Consider the following 21,643-nt stretch of genomic DNA (forward strand, 5'->3'; position numbering starts at 1 on the left):
CCACTCTAATTTGCCATGGGAACCAACAGTCAGCCCCACCCTAATTTGCCACGGGAACCATCAGTCAGCCCCACCCTAATTTGCCATGGGAACCATCAGTCAGCCCCACTCTAATTTGCCATGGGAACCATCAGCCAGCCCCACCCTAATTTGCCATGGGAACCATCAGTCAGCCCTACCCTAATTTGCCATGGGAACCATCAGTCAGCCACACTCTAATTTGCGATGACAACCATCAGTCAGCCCCACCCTAATTTGCCATGACAACCATCAGTCAGCCTTACTCTAATTTGCCATAACAACCATCGGTCAACCTCACTCTAATTTGCGATGACAACCATCAATCAGTCAGCCCCACCCTAATTTGCCATGGCAACCATCAGTCAGCCCAACTCCAATTGGCGATGACAACCATCAATCAGTCAGCCCCACCCTAATTTGCCATGGGAACCATCAGCCAGCCCCACTCTAATTTGCGATGACAACCATCAGTCAGTCAGCCCCACCCTAATTTGCCATGGGAACCATCAGTCAACCCCACTCTTATTTGCCATGACAACCATCAGTCAGTCCCACTCTAATTTGCCATGGCAACCATCAATCAGCCCCAGTCTAATTTGCTCTCGCAAAAATCTGTCAGTCTCACTCTAAAAAACAACATGAAAACCATTCTTATGAGCAATGACATACATCGGCCACCCAGCCCCACTCTTATAAGCAATGAAAAGCATCGCGCAATCAGCCCCACTCTAATAAGCAATGACAAGCATCGCGCAGTCAGCCCCACTCTAATAAGCAATGACAAGCATTGCGCAATCAGCCCCACTCTAATAAGCAATGACAATCATCGCGCAACCAGCCCCACTCTTATAAGCAATGACAAGCATCGCGCAATCAGCCCCACTCTAATAAGCAATGACAAGCATCGCGCAGTCAGCCCCACTCTAATTAGCAATGACAAGCATTGCGCAATCAGCCCCACTCTAATAAGCAATGACAAGCATCGCGCAGTCAGCCCCACTCTAATAAGCAATGACAAGCATCGCGCAATCAGCCCCACTCTAATAAGCAATGACAAGCATCGCGCAGTCAGCCCCACTCTAATAAGCAATGACAATCATCGCGCAATCAGCCCCACTCTAATAACTTAATAAGCAATGACAATCATCGCGCAACCAGCTCCACTCTAATAAGCAATGACAAGCATCGCGCAATCAGCCCCACTCTAATAAGCAATGACAAGCATCGCGCAGTCAGCCCCACTCTAATAAGCAATGAAAAGCATCGCGCAGTCAGCCCCACTCTAATAAGCATTGAAAAGCATCGCGCAATCAGCCCCACTCTAATAAGCAATAACAAGCATCGCGCAGTCAGTCCCACTCTAATAAGCAATGAAAAGCATCGCGCAGTCAGCCCCACTCTAATAAGCAATGAAAAGCATCGCTTAATCAGCCCCACTCTAATAAGCAATGAAAACCACCGGCCACCCAGCCCCACTCTAATAAGCAATGACAACCACCGGCCACCCAGCCCCACTCTAATAAGCAATGACAACCACCGGCCACCCAGCCCCACTCTAATAAGCAATGAAAAGCATCGCGCAGTCAGCCCCACTCTAATAAGCAATGAAAAGCATCGCGTAATCAGCCTCACTCTAATAAGCAATGACAAGCATCGCGTAATCAGCCCCACTCTAATAAGCAATGAAAACCATCGCTCAGTCAGCCCCACTCTAATAAGCAATGACAACCACCGGCCACCCAGCCCCACTCTAATAAGCAATGACAAGCATCGCGTAATCAGCCCCACTCTAATAAACAATGACAAGCATCGCGTAATCAGCCCCACTCTAATAAGCAATGACAAGCATCGCGCAATCAGCCCCTTTCTAATAAGCAATGACAAGCATTGCGCAATCAGCCCCACTCTAATAAACAATGACAAGCATCGCGCAATCAGCCTAACTCTTATAACAATGACAACCATCGGCCAGTCAGTCCCACTCTAATAACAATGACAACCATCGGCCACCCAGCCCCACTCTTATAACAATGACAACCATCGGCCGTCCCACTCTGAATTGCAGAAAACTATCGCTCAGTCAGCCCCATTCTGAATTGCAGAAAACCATCGCTTTGTCAGCCCTACTCTGTATTGCAGAAAACCATCGCTTAGTCAGCCCCACTCTGAATTGCAGAAAACCATCGCTCAGTCAGCCCCACTTTAATAAGCAATGAAAACCATCGCTCAGTCAGCCCCACTTTAATAAGCAATGAAAACCATCGCTCAGTCAGCCCCACTTTAATAATTAATCACAACCATCGGCCAATCAGCCCCACTCTAATAATTAATGACAACCATCGGCTAGTCAGCCCCACTTTAATAACAAAGACAAACATCGGCTAGTCAGCCCAACTCTAGTAAGCAATGACAACCATCGGCCAGTCAGTCCCACTCTGAATCGCAGAAAACCATCGCTCAGTCAGCCCCACTCTAATAAGCAATGAAAACCATCGGCCGGTCAGCCCAACTCTAATAATTAATGACAACCATCGGCCGGTCAGCCCAACTCTAATAAGTAATAAGCAATGAAAACAATAGGTCATTTGGCACACTCTAATAACAATGACAACCATCGGCCAGTCAGCACCACTCTAATAAGCAATGAAAACCATCGCTCAGTCGGCACACTCTTATAAGCAATGACAACCACCGGCCATCCAGTCCTACTCTAATAAGCAATGACAACCATCGCTCAGTCGGCACACTCTTATAAGCAATGACAACCACCGGCCATCCAGTCCTACTCTAAAAAGCAATGACAACCATCGCTCAGTCGGCACACTCTAATAAGCGATGACAACCATCGCTCAGTCGGCACACTCTAATAAGCGATGACAACCATCGCTCAGTCGGCACACTCTAATAAGCGATGAAAACCATCGCTCAGTCGGCACACTCTTATAAGCAATGACAACCACCGGCCATCCAGTCCTACTCTAATAAGCAATGAAAACCATCGCTCAGTCGACCCCACTCTAATAGGCAATGACAACCATCGGCCACCCAGCCCCACTCTAATAAGCAATGACAACCATCGGCCAGTCGACCCCACTGTAATAAGCAATGAAAACCATCGCTCAGTCGACCCCACTCTAATAAGCAATAAAAACCACCGGCCACCCAGCCCCACTCTAATAAGCAATGACAACCATCGGCCAGTCGACCCCACTCTAATAAGCAATGAAAACCATCGCTCAGTCGACCCCACTCTAATGAGCAATGACAACCATCGGCCACCCAGCCCCACTCTAATAAGCAATGACAACCATCGGCCAGTCGACCCCACTCTAATAAGCAATGACAACCATCGCTCAGTCGACCCCACTCTAATAAGCAATAAAAACCACCGGCCACCCAGCCCCACTCTAATAAGCAATGACAACCATCGGCCAGTCGACCCCACTCTAATAAGCAATGAAAACCATCGCTCAGTCGACCCCACTCTAATAAGCAATGACAACCATCGGCCACCCAGCCCCACTCTAATAAGCAATGACAACCATCGGCCAGTCGACCCCACTCTAATAAGCAATGACAACCACCGGCCACCCAGCCCCACTCTAATAAGCAATGACAACCATCGGCAACCCAGCCCCACTCTAATAAGCAATGACAACCATCGGCCAGTCGACCCCGCTCTTAATAAGCAATAAAAACCACCGGCCACCCAACCCTACTCTAATAAGCAATGACAACCATCGGCCAATCGACCCCACTCTAATAAGCAATGACAACCACCGGCCACCCAGCCCCACTCTAATAAGCAATGACAACCATCGGCCAGTCGACCCCACTCTAATAAGCAATGACAACCATCGGCAACCCAGCCCCACTCTAATAAGCAATGACAACCATCGGCCAGTCGACCCCACTCTAATAAGCAATAAAAACCACCGGCCACCCAACCCCACTCTAATAAGCAATGACAACCATCGGCCAGTCGACCCCACTCTAATAAGCAATGACAACCACCGGCCACCCAGCCCCACTCTAATAAGCAATGACAACCATCGGCCAGTCGACCCCACTCTAATAAGCAATGACAACCATCGGCCAGTCGACCCCACTCTAATAAGCAATAAAAACCATCGGCCACCCAACCCCACTCTAATAAGCAACGACAACCATCGGCCAGTCGACCCCACTCTAATAAGCAATGACAACCATCGGCCAGTCGACCCGACTCTAATAAGCAATGAAAACCACCGGCCACCAGGTCCCACTCTAATAAACAATGTCAACCATCATTTTTTCTGCCAATACCGCCTAACGCAATTAAATTCTTTGTCCGTTGCAGGTCCGATCGTGTCTGGTCTGACGAACAAGTTCGGGTGTCGACCGGTTGCTATGACAGGCAGCCTCATAGCAACGATAGCGTTCGTGTGCGCGCGATTCTCGCCCAACCTCGATGTCCTCATTGTAACATACGGCGTCCTTGGAGGTAAGCCGAAATGCACGTTATTGTTCAACACAAAGGCACAGCATGGACAGGGTCAGAATGTTGTACCTAGTATACAAGATTGGCCTACACAAAAGTGAAGAAAACAATCATGAAAATTGTGTATCCTCCACTTTTGGTAGTTGAATAAATTAGAAGTTGTGTTTGCTTTAATGAAATAATTGAAGAGTTATGGCAAAGTAAGTTGTGCTGTCTAGTCAAATAGGTATCCATTTCATCGACTTGTCCTTATTTAGAGACAATATGTCATATCTGGTATCTTGTAATGTTATCTGTTTGTCAATTTAAGAAGTTGTAGTTTGATAAAAGAGTACTCCCTTTGGTAACACAAATCTTACAGGCGTATCATGTAGCTACAATAACAAACACAACTTGGATGTATTTATAGCATTACTGTGTCAGTGTGGCGCCGAAATACTAAGTCTTTTTCATAATTTAATATAACAATACAATATATGCAAGTAATATGTATTAGTTTCGCTGTTTGATATATAAGTTAAGGGGTATTGCGATGGTGGGCAAAGTCTTAAGTGTAATCAAGTAGACGTATACTTTGTCAAGTGTGAGAATTTGACCGCATTTGAGCTTTAATTGTTACGTCGTATTTTCTCGTAACAACGTGTTTTGATAATGAATATCCAAGATTCGACCGAATTTTGGTGGCATGATGATAATGATGATGATGATGATGGTGATGATGGTGGTGGTGGTGGTGGTTATGATGACGATGATCCCTTTCATGGCTTTCTTTTTTCGATTAATGAGAACATTATTTTTTAACAAAGTGTGGTGGTGGTGGTGATGGTTATGATGATGATGATGATGATATGATGATGATGATGATGATGATGATGATGATGATGATGATGATGATGATGATCCCTTTCATGGCTTTCTCTTTTCGATTCATGAGAACATAATTTATGAACCAAGTTTTGGTAATGAAATACCAAAGTTGGTAGGACGTCGCTACCAATATACGGCCTAACAGAAACTGTATATATTTACGCTACTTCAAATGTAGTAATTTTCACTTCGATTTATTCGATAAATATATGTTGTAAAAATCATTTATTGTGACTGAAACGTTCAAAACTAATTGATATATTCTAAGAAAAATTCACATGGAATATCAAAAGATGAACATTTAAGATATACCATCTATATATGGTTCCTTTTATTAGGTCCCTTGTATGTCCCTTTCATCGGCTTAGTTTATATCTCTTAAATCTCTACATTTAAATATAAAGGTTTGGTAAATACGTACATGTACACAAAAACAACCCGTGTCTCCAGACTGGAACCCGCTACATTGAGAACACATGCGCCTTTATTGATACACATCGTTAAATGCAATAGAACTGTCTGTTCTTTTGTTGTTGTTGTTTTGTGTGTGTCTTTTACTTTAAAGTTTTATGACCTCTTTGTTTCAGGTTTCGGGTTTGGCATGATTTACTTACCGTCGATAGTAAGCGTTGGTTATTACTTCGAAAAAAAGCGGGCAATTGCTACGGGGATTGCAGTGTGTGGGTCCGGAGTGGGCACATTTATATTCGCGCCATTGACGCGATATCTCCTGGACAACTATGACTGGAAAAACGCTATTTTGATAATCGCTGGTATTGTATTCAATGGCTGTGTGTTTGGGGCCCTAATGAGGCCCCTTGAGCCCGTAAAGAAAATTAAGGACCCTGAAATTCCACGAAAAAAGAATATGCTTGATAGGTTAAAAGAGGAAGCTAAGAAAAAGCGGAAACGAGGCTTTACTTCCGAGTCTTCCGGAATAGGACAGACTGATACAACTGAATTTTTAGACAAATTAAATCAAACTAAACTTAGGAGAGAACAAATTTTACAAGAAAATGAGTCTGACATTGCTTCTTTGCCAAGTACGTACTTTGAAAAAGATGGTAGGCATTTTCAACGACAAGACAGCCGCACTAGTAGTGCGACTCGTCCTCATATTCAAAAGTTATCATTCTCAGAAAGAGGCGACATATCTAGTCACGCTGGATCTCCAACTAGGACTCCGCGGATCACAATTGATCAGGCGGAGTTTGGATCGGGATCTTTCCGGGTGGGCTCCGAGTCTGCTTCTCCGTCAAATCCGTCATCTCCGGTTCGCTCATCAAAATCTCCAACCTTCGAAAATGCTGGCAGAAAGAGAATATCAACCGCTAGCAACGACAGTGCTAAAGGACATGAAACCATCGGCTTTCCAAACGGCGTGCACGCTCATGAAGTGCAGCCTCTAATTAAACTCGGAGGTGGCGGCGGCGGCCACAAGCCAAATGTTGCTAAGGAGCTCATGGCTCGCTCGGGACATATCATCCATGGCGGTCATCCGGCCGGAAGTCATACTCTTCTGAGTAACTCAATGCGCAGTATCACGACTAAGGACTACGCGCGCCCGATGTACAAGAAGGATATCTTTTACAGCGGTAGCATCGCCAACATCAACGAGTTCCGGTCGCAGCCAACCATGGCGAGCTACATCACGAGTATCACGAGCATCCCAGGGGATCTGGGAGAGGTGGACCAACGTGGGGAGACGGCGTGCCACCGCGCATGCGCGTGCCTCCCTAAACCCCTCGTAGACGTCATGTCCGAGATGCTAGATATGTCCCTTCTGAAGAACGCAGGCTTTATGTTCATCTGTCTTGGAAACATCTTTGCTATGATCGGGTTCTACGTGCCTTATGTGTTCATCGTGGAGCGGGCCATGCTGCTGGGAGTCGACAAGACACGTGCTTCATTCCTGCTCTCAGCAATAGGTTCGTCACTAGTCCAAATCATTAAATACGTCTGGGCCCTAGTCCAAATAATGGTACGTTGACGGATATTTTTTTACGATTTTTGATACGGCAAATCCTTTATAAATCCTTTAGAGATTAGAAGAATACCGTATAACACGTCTATTATTTTAGACTAGTCTGGGCCCCAGTAAAGACCATCTTAGATTTCCAGGTGTTACCCCGTTATGGGCGTAAGCTACGTTCCTATAAAAATGTCGTTAAATTACTTATTGCATAAAGTCTGCCCGTATCACAACACTCTTTAGCAGTGTAAGGTTTACATCTACGATGTCTCACAATAAAAATTGACGCAGGGTTTCTTTTAAGATTGTTTTTATCCTTCTGTGGGATTCAAATAATTGTACATCAGGAGTTTTAATTTCGATTTTAGATTGGGAAGAATCTTTCCCAGCCCCTAAAGTAGACTCTGTTTATTTAGGCTAGTATGCTGAATGTTCTGAATTGCCAAGTGTCTTAGCAATAATGTATAGTTGTGCAATTCTCTGTCGTACAGTGCACGTAACTTTATCATACATGAAATGATTTTTAAAAAAGAATTACGTCAAATTAAGGATAAAACAGAATAATTTACCTTTCAATGGTATTAACTTATAAATCAAGTACAGACCATTTTCTATAGAACAAAATACTAATAATTACGATGGTTACAAATATATATGTACATTAGCATGTCCATATTTTGATTGAGTCATCGCGCATTTATTGCCAAATATAGAACTCGATATATCCGATAGTAATTTCCATGGCTGATATCAGATATGAGTCATATTGCATGTTTAATGGTTGCACCGAACAAACAATATCACATTGGGGAAATACCTCGTAGTTTACCAAACCAGGAAGAATAATCAAATCATAAATTTTGACTAACTGTAACAAGAAAACCCCACACCAAAAAAAAACACACAATAGGCCACCAACGTGCAATCTTGATAAGATCTTTATTACGTATTGTTAATATCTATTACAAGCATCGCTCTCGGTCTATGATATTTAAACAAGGAGTAATAGCAATTTAACCAAGACTTAATACCTCCCCATGCTCACATTCGGTCAATATGTTTTTATCAAACCTAAACATTGAACCGGGCTTAGTGTAAGATTATTCTTGCACATGTTTTTGGAATCCGGCTATATCTGGAATTCTATGAATAATTAAAACTCTGCTGTGACTAAGCCTGCGCCACACTCAGTGACACTCAATGTGGTTTTACGTCTGTATTCTTTGTCTTTTTAAGTCAGGCTTAAAACTTAAAGTTGTATCCTATATAGCAAGGATATCTCAGAATTAACTTCACATATTCAACAAGTGTAGCTTCAGATAACTCAGATGTTGAAGTATTGAACAACGTGTCTTACGGACATACATGTACTGTCAGTTCTCAAGGGATTTCAACAATAAGTTTCTTCGGGCATACATTCCCTCCTTGCCGCACGTACATTGAAGCAAGTTAAGATCTCTACATAATGGACAAACTCGCCCTTTAACGCGAATACTTTATATAACATTCTCTTCTCCAAGTAGGGAGCAGAGTGGGCCGTACCATTCAGATGATTTACAGGTGACTGATCCTTCAAGACTACTAGGGGCCGTTTGTACTTAAACAAGATTGTCAACAGTGCAGTACTGTACAGGATTCTTTATGAAAAGGTCACACGTACTGGAGGCTGTTTCTTCAAGAAACCTATGAACGATTTCCTTCTAAAGGGGAGACTTTCAATAGTGCAATACTACTGCTGAAACTCTCCTAGGAACGATATCGCTCTTAGGACTCTTGATGGATCGGTCCCCAGCTACTGAAACTCTCCTAGGAACGATATCGCTCTTAGGACTCTTGATGGATCGGTCCCCAGCTGCTGAAACTCTCCTAGGAACGATATCGCTCTTAGGACTCTTGATGGATCGGTCCCCAGCTGTTGAAACTCTCTCCTAGGAACGATATCGCTCCTAGGACTCTTGATGGATCGGTCCCCAGCTGTTGAAACTCTCTCCTAGGAACGATATCGCTCCTAGGACTCTTGATGGATCGGTCCCCAGCTGTTGAAACTCTCTCCTAGGAACGATATCGCTCCTAGAACTCTTGATGGATCGGCCCCCAGCTGTTGAAACTCTCTCCTAGCTTAGGATCGTGTTTATGAAACGAGCCCAGTGTATGTTCCAAGGTCTAATGCAGTTGCCCGATTGCCACTTTAATATTTACGATCCGTTTTTATTTTTTAAGGTATTACGCCATTACCCGATTGCCACTTTAAAGTGCTTATCTTTATTACCCTTTGTTTTTAAGGTATAACGAACACGGTGGGGCGGATCATCTCGGGAAGCCTGGCGGATCTCCCCTCTGTGAACAGTCTCTTGTTAAACAACGTCTCCATGCTGGTAGCGGGGGTCACCATCATGCTGACGCCATTCTGCAATTCCTTCGCATCTCTCATGGTTGCGGCTCTGATGTTCGGTCTCATGACGTGTATGTATTTTACTTATACTTTTTACCAGTATAACTTAACTTGACTGTAAAGAGTGTCAGGTGATCTGAGCCACGCGCTAGTCCGCCTTCTGTGCAGAAACCTGACTACTAGTATCCAATATGGGGAACAATAAGAAGGGTTCCCTGGTCGGGCTCGAACCCACGACCTCTAGGTGGCCGTCTATACCACTAGACCACCTCACCTTTAGCAGAACGTGTACTCAGTGCATTTAGTACGTATACTCGATGTATTTGATACGTACAGTCAGCCTTTTTGGTTGACGTCTGTTTATTTACCCTCTAGCCGGTATGACGTCGGAACATCAACTGTTTATTCTGGCGGGTTTGATGCATTGCATATCACAAGAGACGGCTTGTACTGAACCGTCTACTTTTTCTCGTAACTGATACGTGTACAACACCATGTACATACCTTTGATAAACTGTAAAGAGTCTCCATCAGTCTTAATGTCATAAATGCGTGGCAATGTTTCCTGTACAAACAGTATGATTGCCGTACACTGGGTGCATCAATACGAATGCCAACTGCGATGATTTACTGTTTGATAAGTAGATCAGAAAATACACTGTAGTAAACAAAATCCAGGATGTACTTTTGATCTTAAGGTATGAGAAAGTTATAATGTACGCCATGACCTGGGTGTGTATACGTGTATGTGCAGCCGGAAAAGAGCATCTTAGGCCATATAGTGTATCGCCAATGTAAACCATTGCCCTGCTGTCGATGCTGTGTATAGAAGTGTATGGTATGATGCTCAAATCAGTAGTGCAAAATGGCTTGCACAGAATTTATCTAAGTGGTGTGAAAAGGAAAACAATTTTAGGTGGAGTCCTTTTGTATAATTGGTCTTTGCTGTTGATGGATCGGCGGAACAAAACATTCGATCAAGGTTGCCCTAACAAGCAGGTGCACTGTTCAGCCCCACCGGTCGTGATTAAAACATAAATTTACAAGTACTGTGTGGACTTATTTCAAGGTCTGGAGGGATGAACGTGTTCAAAGTCTCTTAGGAGAAAGGCGTTGTCTGGAAACAGATGCATTTCTGTTTTCTAGGCCTTGTTGTTGAAAACTAATCTGTTGTTAGTTCATTCATTAATGTTTATTGCAAAGATATAGCTTTCCTCGTGTGTTCGTGATTCTAGTCATCGGGAATTAATTGGCATTATATGTTGTTGTACTTATTGTAACTGTGACTGATCACTTGCACGTGGTTATGTAAGCAGTGCAATCCTACAAAGCTCTTAAACCGCCACAACCTTGCAGTTTTTCAACCGCTAAGCCGGCGTCTCTATTTCCATTCCTTCATTTTGCTCAAGGCAGGAGACGTTGTTATTCACTTGATTACAATAAACTACTTTTAACTGACCCTAGAACATAACCCGTTCTAATTGTTTTAAAAACTTTTATCATTTGTAATGCTATACATGTATATCAAATAATGCTTCGGTGTATGTAATGATTGTTATAAATTTTCAATAGTTTCAGAACAAGTAAATACTTGTACCTTTATTTCAAACTCAGAAGACATATATGGTATATAAGGTAAGCAGAAACGGAAGCAAAATACACCAAGATGATATTGGAAAACGCAGATGACATGTACTGTGTATAAGTCTCAAGTCAGCACTTTATGAATGTTATTTTAATATTAATTGAAGACCTCTTCATTGATACACATTCACTGTTTCCCGGCGACATTGATGCCATGCACCAAGTTTCTTTTGTATTTTTTTTACTTTATTTCAAGTTTTATGTTGTTGATTCAATTTCAGCTGCTTATATATCTCTGACTTCCATTATCATATGTGATCTGCTGGGACTCGAAAAACTGACGAACGCCTTTGGCCTTCTCACGCTCGCCAGGGGCGTGTCCTCGGCACTGGGACCGCCCATTGCAGGTAAGCTATTCCCCACGAGGAATTCTTGTCGCGCCCAGTGGGCGTGGTCTGCTTTGTCACGTGACGCTGTGGTACGCCCACGTAGAATGCTAGTTTTCATTATAATCTGCTTGACATGTTATGAGAAATCTGTTTTGGGTATAGCACAAATTAGGGACTTTTGAAAATATATTCTAAGAATTCAAAAGAGGAACTGAATATTGTAAACGGTAGTATTTCTTCCATTTTCATTACCGAAACAGGTTTATCAGCATGTCACTTTTCTTCTTATCTTCAGAGGTCAAGGGTCATGGACACGGAACTCACACATCAACTAACTTATATCTAGCTTATGGGCACACTGACAACCTGCAGTATACTTTGATGCTTTTTCATGAATTTCAGCGGCGTTTATATCACTTACTTCGATTATTCTCTGCGAGCTCTTAGGACTGGGTAAACTGACCAATGCTTTCGGCCTGCTTTCGATGGGGCGTGGCATTGCAGGCATTATCGGCCCGCCCATGGCAGGTAATTGGTCCCTTAGTGTCAAATCAAGAACTGGGGTTCAGCGTAAACAAGACACATATAATACAACATATACAAGATATACTTATACGCTTAATCATTAAGTTATATGATCGCATTCACCAATTTGCTTTTTAAGAAAATCATTTCAAGACGCTAGAAAGTCATTAAAAAAAGTCTACATATTGTAGCCTAATTACGGTCGATTTTGTGGATTCATTTTAACCCGTTCATACATACTGGTTTAAGATATGTCCTCGTATGCAGAAATTAACAAAAATACATATACTCTTCATAGTGTAGACGATGAAAGAGAGTTGCTCATTCACATACATGTATATCCACTCATGCATTATATTCTGGAGTATCGCTTTATAGTTGAATGCGATTTAATGAGCCATGAACATACTTAACAATACCATAGTTATACGCTTCTTAAACGGATAAGCATGTGCACTCATACATATCATTATTTATATGCTATTCCTTAACAGTTTTTATAAACACAAACATTACATAAACATGAAAATTCTGCTTTCAAAAATGGAAAAAAACAACAGCTCAACATAAAAGAAAATAATCACATAGCCTTGCACATGGCGTTCAATGCACAGGTGATAGTCACATAGCCTTACACATAGCGTTACACATGTCGTTCAATGCACAGGTGATAGTCACATAGCCTTACACATAGCGTTACACATGTCGTTCAATGCACAGGTTATATTCACATAGCCTTACACATAGCGTTACACATGTCGTTCAATGCACAGGTGATAGTCACATGGCCTTACACATGGCGTTCAATGCACAGGTGATAGTCACATGGCCTTACACATAGCGTTACACATGTCGTTCAATGCACAGGTGATAGTCACATGGCCTTACACATGGCGTTCAATGCACAGGTGATAGTCACATGGCCTTACACATAGCGTTACACATGGCGTTCAATGCACAGGTGATAGTCACATGGCCTTACACATAGCGTTACACATGTCGTTCAATGCACAGGTGATAGTCACATGGCCTTGCACATGTCGTTCAATGCACAGGTGATAGTCACATGGCCTTACACATAGCGTTACACATGTCGTTCAATGCACAGGTGATAGTCACATAGCCTTACACATAGCGTTACACATGGCGTTCAATGCACAGGTGATAGTCACATAGCCTTACACATAGCGTTACACATGTCGTTCAATGCACAGGTGATAGTCACATAGCCTTACACATAGCGTTACACATGTCGTTCAATGCACAGGTGATAGTCACATGGCCTTGCACATGGCGTTCAATGCACATGTGATAGTCACATGGCCTTACACATAGCGTTACACATGTCGTTCAATGCACAGGTGATAGTCACATGGCCTTGCACATGGCGTTCAATGCACAGGTGATAGTCACATGGCCTTACACATAGCGTTACACATGTCGTTCAATGCACAGGTGATAGTCACATGGCCTTGCACATAACGTTCAATGCACAGGTGATAGTCACATGGCCTTACACATAGCGTTACACATGTCGTTCAATGCACAGGTGATAGTCACATGGCCTTGCACATGGCGTTCAATGCACAGGTGATAGTCACATGGTCTTACACATAGCGTTACACATGTCGTTCAATGCACAGGTGATAGTCACATGGCCTTACACATAGCGTTACACATGTCGTTCAATGCACAGGTGATAGTCACATTGCCTTGCACATGGCGTTCAATGCACATGTGATAGTCACATGGCCTTACACATAGCGTTACACATGTCGTTCAATGCACAGGTGATAGTCACATTGCCTTGCACATGGCGTTCAATGCACAGATGATAGTCACATGGCCTTTCACATAGCGTTACACATGTCGTTCAATGCACAGGTGATAGTCACATTGCCTTGCGCATGGCGTTCAATGCAAAGGTGATAGTCACATAGTCTTGCACATGGCGTTCAATGCACAGGTGATAGTCACATTGCCTTGCACATGGCGTTCAATGCACATGTGATAGTCACATGGCCTTGCACATGGCGTTCAATGCACAGGTGATAGTCACAAAGTCTTACACATGGTGTTTAATGCACAGGTGATAGTCACAAATTGTCTTGCACATGGCGTTCAATGCACAGGTGATAGTCACATGGCCTTGCACATGGCGTTCAATGCACAGGTGATAGTCCCATTGCCTTTCACACGGCGTTCAATACACAGGTGATAGTCACATAGCCTTGCACACGGCGTTCAATACACTGGTGATAGTCACATAGCCTTGCACACGGCGTTCAATACACTGGTGATAGTCACATTGCCTTGCACATTGCGTTCAATGCACAGGTGATAATCACATAGCCTTGCATATAGCGTTCAATGCACAGGTGATAGTCACATAGCCTTGCACATGGCGTTTAATGCACAGGTGATCGTCACAAAGTCTTGCACATGGCGTTCAGTGCACAGGTGATAGTCACATAGTCTTGCACATAGCGTTCAATGCACAGGTGATCGTCACAAAGTCTTGCACATGGCGTTCAATGCACAGGTGATAGTCCCATAGTCTTGCACATGGCGTTCAATGCACAGGTGATAGTCCCATAGTCTTGCACATAGCGTTCAATGCACAGGTGATAGTCCCATAGTCTTGCACATGGCGTTCAATGCACAGGTGATAGTCCCATAGTCTTGCACATAGCGTTCAATGCACAGGTGATAGTCTCATAGTCTTGCACATGGCGTTCAATGCACAGGTGATCGTCACAAAGTCTTGCACATAGCGTTCAATTTAAGGTGATAGTCCCATAGTCTTGCACAATGCGTTCAATGCACAGGTGATAGTCACATGGCCTTACACATAGCGTTACACATGGCGTTCAATGCACAGGTGATAGTCAAGTGATAGTCACATAGTGTTGCACATGGCGTTCAATGCACAGATGATAGTCACATGGCTTGCACATGGCGTTCAATGTACAGGTGATAGTTCCATATTCTTGCACATGGCGTTCAATGCACAGGTGATAGTCACATGGCCTTGCAAATGGCGTTCAATGCACAGGTGATAGTCACAAAGTCTTGCACATGGCGTTCAATGCACAGGTGATAGTCACAAAGTCTTGCACATGGCGTTCAATGCACAGGTGATAGTCACAAAGTCTTGCACATGGCGTTCAATGTACAGGTGATAGTTCCATATTCTTGCACATGGCGTTCAATGCACAAGTGATAGTCCCATGGCCTTGCAAATGGCGTTCAATGCACAGGTGATAGTCAAATAGTCTTACACATGGCGTTCAATGCACAGGTGATAGTCACAAAGTCTTGCACATGGCGTTCAATGCACAGGTGATAGTCACAAAGTCTTGCACATGGCGTTCAATGCACAGGTGATAATCACATAGCCTTGCACATGGCGTTCAATGCACAGGTGATAGTCAAGTGATAGTCACATAGTGTTGCACATGGCGTTCAATGCACAAGTGATAGTCACATAGCCTTGCACATGGCGTTCAATGCACAGGTGATAGTCATATAGTCTTGCATATGGCGTTCAATGCACAGGTGATAGTCACATAGCCTTGCACATGGCGTTCAATGCACAGGTGATAGTCACATAGTCTTGCACATGGCGTTCAATGCACAGGTGATAGTCACATGGCCTTGCACATGGCGTTCAATGCACAGGTGAAAGTCACATAAAGTTGCACATGGAGTTCAATGCACAGGTTATAGTCCCATAGTCTTGCACATGGCGTTCAATGCACAGGTGATAGACCCATAGTCTTGCACATGATAGCTACATAGTCTTACACATGGCGTTCAATGCACATGTGATAATCACATAGTCTTACACATGGCGTTCAATGCACAGGTGGTAGTCACATAGTCTTACACATGGTGTTCAATGCACAGGTGATAGTCAAGTGATAGTCACATAGCCTTGCACATGGTGTTCAATGCACAGGTGATAGTCAAGTGATAGACACATAGCCTTGCACATGGTGTTCAATGCACAGGTGATAGTCACATGGCCTTGCACATGGCATCCAATGGGAGCGCACTCTGAGAATGTGGACTTTTCAATGTTCATGATTTTGACACACGAATGCGGGTCAAAAAGGGTCAAAAAGGCCCACTTCCAAAAGGATCATCTAGTACCAAATAGGGGACCCAATTTGAAATGTTATATTTTGGTGGTATATGATATATATAAATGTGTAGTCATCGGAGTGAGTTGCTTATAAAACATGAATTGTTGTTTTAAACGTTGGCCGAGTGACACAACGTTTCAAATTACCTATGTTGCTCAATAGTTTGAATCAAGTATCATTTTCAGTCGTGGCCTTGTTTGACCAGGACTTTCTGGAACATGACCTTTTTGACCCTGTGAAAGTGATCTCGCATTCAATTCCACCTCTTTTCCCAGACAACTCATGTTTTTTTTCTACTGCTTTTATTAATATCAATGACTCTGCTTTTCCCGGACAACATAATAGTTTTTATAAAGGTTTAAATTCGGACATGTTCATTTATAATAGCTGAAATGAGACGGAGGTTGGATGTTGGGATCGTGTAAGTCATCGTCATTATCGTGCGTCATCCCCGTTCAACATTTGCTTGTGAACACTCAAAAAGATAATTTCTGATTAGGTTGTTGAACCTGGACACACACAGGCCAATTAAGAGTATATGTCATATCAGTGAAAAAAATAGGTCAGTAGGTCATATGATAGAACAATCGTGTGATCACAACTGAAGTTTTGCATTTGATCGCAATGAGACTTCTTTGGAAATACTATATTGTTTTAATACAATATTGGCCAGGATTGATTAAAATACATAGTACAAATACAACTACGCTACTAGGTTGAATTATTGAACAAATGGATGAAATTATCAAACCTTAAAATTCATCGTGTCCATAAAGTCTAGTTCGTCGTATATCGTGTCAGAAACTCGGTCACTAGGTCAAATATTTGAAATATCGTGAGAACTCGATAAAAGTATTATTTTTCATGTAGACTTATCATAGAAAGCTATAACTCATAGGATAACTTGAATTTTGCCCTTGGCTGAATACTAGCCGGTTGCGCGAATGTTAATTCTTGTTAAAAATATTTTGTTCAGAATGAAGTATTTCTAACGAAAATAGGCAAAATGTGTGATTTCCGGATATCTAGGCCATGATGATTGCATGCTAAAACTGACTGATTTTACTGAACATTAGATTATATATGGCTTGTTATATGTGTTTGATAAAGATGTTTGTCATCTTAACCAGTGATCACAGAAAATAAAGAAAATAAACATGTAATGGTGAGTTCACTCCAGCGAGAATATAACTACAGTTCAAAATTTATCTTAAGGTAGTCTAGCTGTGACTGGGAATTGCAGTCACTTATAACGTCCTTTATAATGTCCTTTTGGCATTTAAATATTCGTTAAGTCGTGATGGCACCGGGGCGGGGTCAAACCAAAAAGGGCGCCTGCAGACCTTTACAAACACTAAAACAACACCATTAAGATGCTTGAACCATCATGTCGCTTTTGAAATGCTGCTGCTTGTTACACACCATTTCAATTAACATGTACTTGGAACTATAATTGCAAATTCAAGGTCAGTCCAGTGAAATATTTTTCTCTTGCATTAGTTTGAAACATGACAGTCGAGGGTTGAACGCGAAAAGGTTCTATCTTTTTCTTTATTTAATGTCACTTAGAACCTTTTCGCATTCACCCCTCGATTATTGTGTAAGTCTCACTTCTACTTTCGAGTAATGGAAATGGTGATACTTTCAATACATTTTCAGAGGGTTCTAAATGTCATTAATCCTGAAATCAGGACTTCAGATTGTTTTTGTCTTTGCCCCGGTTGTTTTCAGAATTAACCATTATCAACTGTAAGAACCCATGTTTCTTATTTTCACCCAGACTGAAATTTAAATAATAAACATATTGTCATTGGCAGTGTATCTGGTATTTACTCGTGGGTCGCCTTTTTTCTTGCCCTTGTTCTTATAAACCTCAAAGTCACAATGACACGAACACACACTTCATTTAGAAAGTGAACCATTAAACATTTGAAGTGTACAATGCTTTCATCTCAGCGAGAAAAGTACATGTAATTTTGTGTTAAAGCTGCACTCTCACAGATTGAACGTTTTTACAGCTCTTTTTTTTGGTCTTGCAACGAGCCATTTTTTGCGAAAATGCATGGAAACCATTGATATAAGACTGCTGACAAAACATCAGGTCGCAGATTTTCATATTTAAGTTCAAAAATTGATATTTTATGCATTTTTAGCTCTACTGGCCAAAGGCCAGAAGAGCTTATGCGATGGTAATGTGTACGTAGTATGTGCATCTGTGCGTCCGTGCGGTCGTGCGTCCGTGCGTTCGTGCGTTTGTAAACAATTGCTTGTGAACACGATACAGTCTTCAGTTTTGATTGTATCTCGATGAAACGTGTACAGTATCTAGATATCCATTAGAGCTGGGTTCCTTTCGAAAACTAGCCAGATCCGCCCATGCATGCCTATATTATGGCCCTTGATAGTATAAAAAAATGCTATTGTGTATTGGTTGTGAACACGATACAGTCTTCAGTTTTTATTAGAGCTCGGTTCCTTTCGAAAACCAGCAAGATCCGCCCATGAATGCCTAGATTATGGGCCATGAAATGCTTTCTATTTTTAGCCAGGTCTGCATGAGCGAATTCTATTTTTAGCCAAGTTTACATGTACATGTAAATTCAAGTCTAGAGTTAAGGGAGACAATTTGCAAGTCTAGGATTTTGAGAGACAATTTGCTTTTTGCTTCTGCAGCTGATTTTGTGAATTACTCTGCCTTGTTCTTGTTGAAAGCCCAAGTGCCATTTTTTAGCTTTAAGTTCTGTAGTTTGCGCATTCATCTTAACAAAATTGGTTGTGAATTTTTAAGTTATGCACCTGGTGTCATTACTGGCCACACCCAGGGTTCACAGGTTTGGTAAACATAAATCTGGAAAGGTTTGAAAATCTTTTTGTGTGTTCGTGCATCCATCTCAGCACAATTGATTGTGAATGTTTGTTCAAATTGATCAATGTTGTCCTAGGATGCCCTTGACTTTGACCTTTTGACCAACTTTTTTTAACTTTTAAAACTACAGAAAATTTTACTATGAGTACAGTTTTGAAAGCATTTTTTTTTGTCAGATGACTTTTACTTGGCACATATTAAAATAGTTCAGGCAACTAATCTGCTTACAATACTTTCTGGGCTCAGATGTTGAACGTGCTACGTTTTCAGGTAACCCAAACACAAAACATAAACTATATGTCTGTTGCCATTTACCCATACATACATTCTCTGGATTGATATGACCACAAAAGCCATGCCAGTAGAGCATAGGCCCTTTTGGGCCTCTTGTTCTTTAACCGTTAGTTATGCTATTAGCCATCAAACATAAATTTTCGAACGTAAATATTAAAATCTGCGCTCTGATCTTTTGTCAGCAGTCTGATATCACTGGTTTTCAGATATTTACGCAGAAATTGGCTCATTCCACGACATAAAATAAAAAAAAAACTGTCAAAGCGGTAAATCTGTGAGAGTGCAGCTTTCAGAGCAAAGCAGTATTTGGAAAGTATTTTGTAATTGTAATATGTGCATTAACATATAAATGTTAGTGTTATTGTAAGCTTATTGCATAATCGGACCATTAACTAACTAACTAACTAACTAACTGATTAATTAACAAACTGATTTTCGTTTCGAAGACTTGACCGTTTTAAGCAGTCAGTTTATGAATTGGTCGTACTGCCCATAAACTTAACAACTACTATGAACAACCGTTGCAAGTTTGTAATGACTTTTCTTACACCTCAGATAAGTAGATCCAATAATTTAACCATGCTAGAAATTCTTATCTTGCCCACGGGCGAAGATGAAATGCCCGTAATGAACTCCTTTTTAATGGTAACCACATTGTGATTACCTCCCTTGATGAAAATTATCGTCTGTAGCATCATGGAAACCTTGTCTTGTGGCAATAATTAGAACGCTAAGGCAATAATTAGAACGCTAATTATTTATTTCTCGCTTCAAATGTCAACATAAAACAGCTTGCACGCACCTTTCAAGAAATAATGCTTTACTCTCCTTAGAACTATTTAAAGACCGATTTGACTATTAACATAATCAGAATCACTGCGCGCATATCCATGACAACCACGACTTGGTAAACCTCGTTTCCGAAAAACACCCTACGCTCGGGTCGGAATGAACTTATCTTACACTCTCGGCCATGGAAGATACTTATAATTTCCCTTTGTAGGTGCCGTGTTCACGGCGACCGGAAACTACGACGCCTCATTCTTCCTGGGTGGCGGCCTCTTCCTCTGTGGTACGATGTTCCACTTCGTCCTCTTCTTGCCATGCTTTAAAGTAAGTACTCACTTCAGGTAGCATCTAAGAGGATGAAAACATTCCAGTTATCATGGGGAATTATCTCAATCTGTACGATGTAATGACATGTGACGTAAAATTAAAGTAAAGCAAGACTGGCTTCTTACTTAATGGCATATATTTTTTCTGGAGACATGATATGTTTCTTTTTTTGCATGTTTAACTTGTAAGCTCTTTTATCAGCTGTATGGACACCTGTATATTTTAGGTTCTAGGCTATGATTGCTATTTATCCTTGTAAATCACCTATATTAAATTCACAAGGGCAGGTTATATCACACGCCTTTAGCCCCGCTTTATCCGTCCGGACTAAATATTGACCATGCATTTTGGGATTCTCAAACAACTTGCCATGAAGGTTCATCAAAATGAGCTGGCTAGTTGCGCACAAGACTCTGGTCAAAGGTCAAGGGTATAGAGGTCAAAGGTTACATTTAAAGCTCTGGATTGTATCGTGACAATGCATTGTTGGATTTTCAAAAAAAAAGACTTGTCATGAAAGTATGCCATGATACAGTGACGTCAAGGTCACGTTTAGAGGTCAAACGTTAAAATTGTCGGGCTGTATCTTGACTATGCCCTATATGATTTTCAAAAACATTGCCGTGAAGGTTTTCCATGATGAGGCGGCGTGTCATGCAAACTACTGCCATGGTCTGTATTTCAAAGGGCAAGGTCATGGCTTAGAGATCAAAGGTTGAAATGATCCTAGTCGGGCTGTATCTTGACCATGCTTGATAGCATTTTCAAAAAACAACAATACTTTTTTCACATTTAGAGGTTAAGTGTCAAAATGAGTATTGTTGATATGACTGGTCTGGACTGAACCTTATCTTTACTATGCATAATAGGATTTTTAAAGCATACTTGCCTTAGAGGTTCACCATGCAGAGGCAATGTGTCGCAGGGTTTTACGTATTGTTTAACTCCAGGTTAATCTGTATCGCAATTGCATGGCAGAGCATTGTGCC

At 41.9% G+C, this 21,643-nt stretch overlaps 1 protein-coding gene across 6 annotated transcripts in view; it reads left to right on the forward strand.

Annotated features, from left to right (window-relative positions):
- The window catches only part of LOC128234858 (monocarboxylate transporter 13-like), a 34,844-nt gene that overhangs the window by 10,044 nt on the left and 3,157 nt on the right, over positions 1-21,643 (forward strand). For 3 of the 6 annotated variants that reach the window (XM_052949406.1, XM_052949409.1, XM_052949407.1), the window contains exons 3-7: positions 4,361-4,504; positions 5,956-7,296; positions 9,624-9,803; positions 11,598-11,723; positions 20,542-20,651. In XM_052949406.1, the coding sequence (XP_052805366.1) occupies positions 4,361-4,504; positions 5,956-7,296; positions 9,624-9,803; positions 11,598-11,723; positions 20,542-20,651 (1,901 nt within the window). Of the gene's footprint in view, positions 1-4,360; positions 4,505-5,955; positions 7,350-9,623; positions 9,804-11,597; positions 11,724-12,107; positions 12,234-20,541; positions 20,652-21,643 lie in introns of those variants that run through there. The other 3 variants (XM_052949408.1, XM_052949411.1, XM_052949412.1) reach the window with 2 other exon arrangements.

Source organism: Mya arenaria, chromosome 5 (genome assembly GCF_026914265.1).
Source record: "Mya arenaria isolate MELC-2E11 chromosome 5, ASM2691426v1".
In the NCBI taxonomy this organism is placed as follows: Eukaryota; Metazoa; Mollusca; class Bivalvia; order Myida; family Myidae; genus Mya; species Mya arenaria.